Source organism: Alligator sinensis, unplaced genomic scaffold (genome assembly GCF_000455745.1).
Source record: "Alligator sinensis unplaced genomic scaffold, ASM45574v1 scaffold337_1, whole genome shotgun sequence".
NCBI classification, from domain to species: domain Eukaryota; kingdom Metazoa; phylum Chordata; order Crocodylia; family Alligatoridae; genus Alligator; species Alligator sinensis.
The window spans coordinates 2194820-2200819 of record NW_005841927.1 but is presented as its reverse complement, the minus strand read 5'-3'; the positions used below and the strand labels follow the sequence as shown (position 1 = coordinate 2200819).

General features: G+C 41.1%; 1 protein-coding gene across 1 annotated transcript in view; it reads right to left on the bottom strand.

The window, feature by feature from the left end:
- Positions 1-6000, bottom strand: part of MYOM3 (myomesin 3) — a 43616-nt gene that overhangs the window by 36428 nt on the left and 1188 nt on the right. Inside the window, exons 2-4 of the mRNA XM_014517824.2 lie at positions 4254-4385; positions 3046-3120; positions 1027-1186 (exon numbers count right to left, since the gene is read on the bottom strand). Of these exons, the coding sequence (XP_014373310.1) occupies positions 1027-1186; positions 3046-3120; positions 4254-4360 (342 nt within the window). The 5' untranslated portion in view covers positions 4361-4385. The remainder of the gene's footprint in view (positions 1-1026; positions 1187-3045; positions 3121-4253; positions 4386-6000) is intronic.

The window sequence follows — 6000 nt, the reverse complement described above, 5'->3', positions numbered from 1 at the left end:
GAAAGAGTAAATGGTTATGTTCTAGGTCCATGAGGTTTTCTGCAGAAGTGGCATGTAGAATGCTGACAGCCTTCCACTGCCTGTTACAAGACCGCACACCGCTCTGGTCCAGCAGTGGGCTGGTCTAGGAAGTCAATTAGTGTGGCGGCTAAACAAAGCTGAAAACCATCTTTGAACCTTTATGGAGAAGACTTGTCTCATTCACAAAGCAGACAGCCAAGGCATTGCCTTACAAGCTGAAGAAAAAGTGTCCCAGAAGAGACACTTCTTTAACGAGGCCCCCAGATTTTGAAAACTTTTCTGCTTTCTGGATTTAGTGACTTCAAAAAATAAAGAGGCAGATCCTCAGCTGGTGTTACCCCCAGTAGCTCCATTCAATGTAAATGGAGCTTCACTTTTCATGTATCAGCTGAGGATCTTGCTCTAAAACTCTGCCAGTTAATACAGTTGTGAAGAGATAACCCAAAGCTGGTTTATGGACAGCTACTCAGTCCTTTATGTAGGAGTATGTGGTGTTCTGTGGACTCCAACGACAAAGTACAAGCTACATTTCTCACTCAGTTTGCCCATATATAGTGATTACTTAGCTGGAGTTTCAGACCTGGATACTATGGCTGTATCTATGTTGTTGAGTTCAGATATGGGTAACTTTCACAGAGTTTTTCTTGCTGGGTATAGATCTTACAATTTCATAAACAGTAAGAAAATGGCTAGAATTTCCCCCTTTTAGTATCATATGAATTCTGGATCAGACTCAAGGTCCATCTCATCTAGAGTCCTGTTTCTCATGCTTCCAGATGTACCAGGTGTTCAGGAGAAGATGTGAGAACCCCACAATAGCAGACATGGCATGATTTACCCCTACACAAGGTCTCATTCTGGTCTGTAATGGTTAGAGATTGGTTGGGCCTCTTGAATTTAATTGGGCTGAAGATTTCTCCCCAAATGTATGCTAGTAAACAATTATAACTTCACAGGTATTCCTGTTAGCCATAGAAAAGTCCTGTCCCTCTCTAAGTATCTGACCTTCCTGCGAAGGGCTTTGCGGTCAGCTCTCACACGCAGGAGTCTGCAGTTCCTAATGACAGTCTTTTCCAGCTTTTCCATTTCATTTCCAAATCGAACTCTCTTCTGTCCCCTTTTCTCCAGTTCCAGGATGGCAGTTTCTCTCCTCACCTTGGGATCCCTGAGATGTCAAATATACATATTAAAAAAGCTCACAATTGCCCAAGCCCTTGTGGGGGTTTTGTTGCATAAGCATAGGACTAAACATTGCGCAAGAGTATAAGGAGGGAACCATTAGCTCATGCTCAACAGTGGGTGCAGATGGGATAAAATTGAAGGCAGGCAGTGATGTTATGAAAGGCTGTGCATCATGGCACAAAGGTATGTGTAATGTCCCTTGAGAGTTCTTCATGAGGGTCTCCAGATACGGAGAGGACACTGCAGTTCTCCCTGACTCTCTAGCTCCTGGTCTAATTCTGTCTCCTGCTCTCTTCCTAAGGCCTGGCTAAGCCTTGACAATTGTAGAATTGACTACTAAATGCACCACCATGGGCACGTCTACACGTTCATTAATGCACAGTAGTTACTGACATTTAATTTAGTACTTGCTTAATGAAGTACTAACGAAATGCATAGTAACTAGAGCTACTGTGCAGTAGCACCAGTGCACGATTCTTTTAGTGATGCTTTCTGTGCAGAAACCTAATACTGCTGTGCATGGTTATTACCATTAGCATAGGTTTTGCCTGGCATACTACTGTGCAGTGTTATGAGGCTACTGCACATTAAGTGTCTCATGTAGATGTGCCCAGTGTGGGTTTAGGAAAAAAGGGCTCAGTTGAGATTCCTGATCCAGTAAGTATGACCTACAGCAAAGCAGTTTCACTTGTATGTAGATGGCAACAATACACAACACCATGATGTAGCCCTGGTTTAAGAAGACTTTTCCATCAGAAAATGCTGTTTAGATGAAATCAGCACATGATGTAGGAATGTGTTGGTTTTAATAAAAACATTCACGGGAAATTATTGAAAGGTTTTATTTCATTGAGGTCAAAGCAAAAGCTTTTGTTTCAACCTCATTTTTAATTAATATAATATAGAATATGATATGATCGAAATGATTTTTTTCAACTCTATGGAAGGAAATATTTTGGAACAGTAAAACAATTCAGAGATTTTTACTTTTCATCCCAATATGGCAAGAAATGAAATGTCAAAAGCTCTGAATTTCCTGGGAGATGCTTGTTCTGCTTTTCAAAGCTGAAGGTGGACTTCCCAGTGATGACAGTAATACTCTTTCATTGGATAGATTTGGTGGTGTATATAATAATGTTATCTTCAATATATTTTTCCTAGTTAACAGTCAGTCTTATCACCTGTGAAAGGTTAGTATTATTTCTACAGCTGGGAAAACTGAGACACAGAGGGACTGTGTGCTACAAAAAGCAAACAAGCAGGAACTAGACACCAGCCATTTCTGTTTCTCAGTCCCAAGAGAAGTACACACAGCTACTCCATCCTGCAACATCCTCTGGCTTTCTGATGCATTGCCAGGATTTGGCCTACAGTGCTTCCTTTCCAGCTACTGCTTTGGAGAAGGCAACCCTTTCTTAATTTATTTCTGCTTGCCCAGATGGCAAGTGAATGGAGCATGTAGAGAAACACTAATGTGCCCAGTATTAAGAGGCAAACAATCATACTGTTGCTTTATTAACCTGGCTTTCCCAAAGTTCCCTTTCTTCTCCCTGCCATACAAAATTCCATTTCCTTTCAGGTTTTGATTTGTTGCTCACAAGCAGGGAAATATTGCTTATAAAGGGCATTCAGGCAATTTTTAGTTTCATGGGTTTCTGGGTGGGAGCTCAGGACGATACAATTTAAGCTTTTCTAATCAATCTGGCCTTTTTTACTACCAACACCATCTCGCAGAAGGGTCACAAAAGAATGACTGTGAACCAGTGCCTCTTTTAGGTAAATGTAGCATACACGTAACATAGTTGATATAGTAACTGTAGTGACATCAAATTCTTGACTTACTGTGATATTTCTGAGGTTAAGGCGAGGGCAGCTGCTATGGATAACTCTGAAAGGGTGAAGGTCTCTTCTTCCTCACTTCCACACGGTGCACACACAGAAGAATTCAGACAAAGTTGAACATTTTTATAAGCAAAGCACTCCACAACATGCTTAGTATGTAAGTTATGAAAAGCCTTTTTGTAACTGAGCAGCTTAAGTCCCATTTTTAAAAGTGACTTTGGGCATCTCTTCATTGCCTCCATTTTTACTAGGGGGCACCACTAGGAAACATGCCCTGCCCAGTCACTCCCATTCCACATCCACCAGCTGCCAGAGACTTGTAACACAACAGATCATGTTCGACGTCCATCCAGTGCTGCTGTCAAGGTGTTCTTACCGGTGTGTACCCACTACCCAGCTCTACTCTAGCAATTGCTAGCTACATCATATTTTCCCAACATTTGGTACATGTGGGGCAGAAGGGGGTAGGTAGAGTGTGTTTCCAAGGTGATGCTCTCTAGTATTGGTAGAAATGATGTAGACATGCCCTTAGACAATTTTGGAAATCCAAGTTTCATTAAAAGTCAATGGCATTTAGAACCAAAGACACTGAAATTAGGTAGTTTTGGAAACTTTGTTTTCTCATCTAACCAAGAGATTATCAAACAGCATAATACAGAATAATTTTCATCCCAGTTTCACTTTTTGCGGACATTTTGACTGACCACTGATCTCTTGAATCACCTGGATCTGATATATTTACCACTTCCTGAGAATGATTTATTTGTCTGGACCTGACTGAGTTACCTGGAACTGCTGTAATTTTTCAGAACCCATTGGCTTGCCTGAGGCATGAGCAGACTAAGTTAATTGTCTTGTGCAGAACTCACTGACATGCCTCATGTTGCATAAGGTGAACCTAGTCACTTATTTGGAACTAACTGACTGGTCTGAACTTACCTGAGTAATCTGGATCTGGTTTACTTATTGAGAACCCATAATATTGTTTGGACCTGACCGAGCCATCTGGAATTGGGTCGCTTACCTCTCACCTCACAGCTAATCAGTCCCTTGAAGAATGCCTTTCATTTAAAAGCTTGTCTAACTTTATCCCAACCATGCAGTTAGACCAATCAAAGATTTCACCCACAAAAATCCTTGCCTCTTGCATAATTCCTAGACCATCACAGCTACAACATCACTCCAGTGCTATTAATCCCTTGATTTACCTGGACTTGAACTTAGTCTTTCTTGTCCTGGAAGTCATTTCCAAGCTTCGCTGTCTCTCTTCCTTTTGCTCCTCCTCTCTCTGATGAAAGGAAGTTCGAGTTTCCATGTTGAACGTTCACAGTAGAAGTTACCTACCAGAATAGATTCAAACACACAGTGACACTGATTTTCAAATGAACCATCTCAAATGGTCCAGCAAAATCTTTCATCTGACCATCCAATGAGCATCTCTTGACTTCAGTGGTCATCATATCAGCCTCTTGGCACATCATTTCCATGACTGTAATGTGCATGTGTGGGAGCCATGTGCACAAGCTGGATCCAGAGTCTGTCTGAAAAGAAAAACTAAAAACAAAGCAGTAAAAATAAAGAATATCTTTGGGAATGTTTTTGTTACTATCTCAAACTGACATCATATGGTTTGATGCAGTATTATGCAGGTCAGACTAGATGCTCATAATGGTCCCTTCAGGCTTCAAAGTCTATGAAATAATGTAGTTTCCTATAATCAGATCTTGGTGAAAAATGAAAACAAACGAGAAGAGGGTCCTTCTGGGTAACTTGCAAACCTTGTGTTGAAACTGTAGAAGAATAACAGGCAGCTGGTTTTTAAGATCCTGATCTAATACTAAATAACACTGCAGGAGTCTTTCCACTGATTTCAATGAATATTGGATCAGACCCCAAAGTAGCTTGTAGAACACCATGGGCTTAATTAGTATGAAGGCTAGTTAAGGCAGAAATGGTACAGCAGAGGTACAATGGGCTGGATAGATAACCTGAAACACTGGGGACAGCATTAGACTAGAGTTCTGCATGTGGAATTTACTATTTAAAACAGATCGATATGCAGTATTTCATTAAAAATAATCCTAACTTTCCCATGTAGTAGTTGTAATTATTTCCCTAGAATTGCAATCTGTTGGATGATAAGGAATACTCAGTGGTAATCTCAGATGAACAGACTGTTGAGGATCTAAGGAGGCCATCTGCTTGGCTAATAACCATCGGTCATTATGCTTGGGCGGAGAAAGGTTGATGCTGCCGCTGTGACCAGATCAGCAGGGAGAGATGGCAAGGGAGGGTGATTGATCATACCTGCTGTATCACGAGGCATTTGAAAATGTGACCAGCAGGTGTGGGTAAGTGGGAATGACAGAAGAGTAAAGAAAGAGAAGAGAAGAAAGCAAAGCTTGTCCATTTCTCCATCCCTAAATCTGTTCTGAATCAGCATCATTGTTTTCTGGGCTAATTTCTCCCTGCCTGTAGGCTGAAATGTACTGTGAGACCAGTTAATGTAGTGCTCATGAACATACTAGCTATAGTGAACTGACAAGTTTGTATTGTCCATGTTCAGGAATCACCTTGGGCCCACGGCACTCAAAAGAAATCCTCTATTCAGTGAGCATTTCCAATGGCCTCTGCATACCATACTCCAGGCTTCTGCTGCCTCTCTGCAGATTTCTGGTCTCTAGAGTTAAGCCACTTTTTAAAGTTACAGTTCCCAGTATGTCACCATAACCATAAAGGTAATTATTTAGCCTATTGGATACAGCCTGATCGCCAAGGTAGTTCTCCGCAGTGCTCAAAAGGTGGCTTGAGAAGCTTTCAGAGAATCTGGACTTGGTTAGAGATTTAAGCTTTTATTCAATAAACTGTTGAATTTTCACTCTGTGGCCAAAGAAGCATCCCTTTCTTATTCTCTTTCCAGAAGTGGAAATAGTAAACAATGTGGCTACTAGCTCC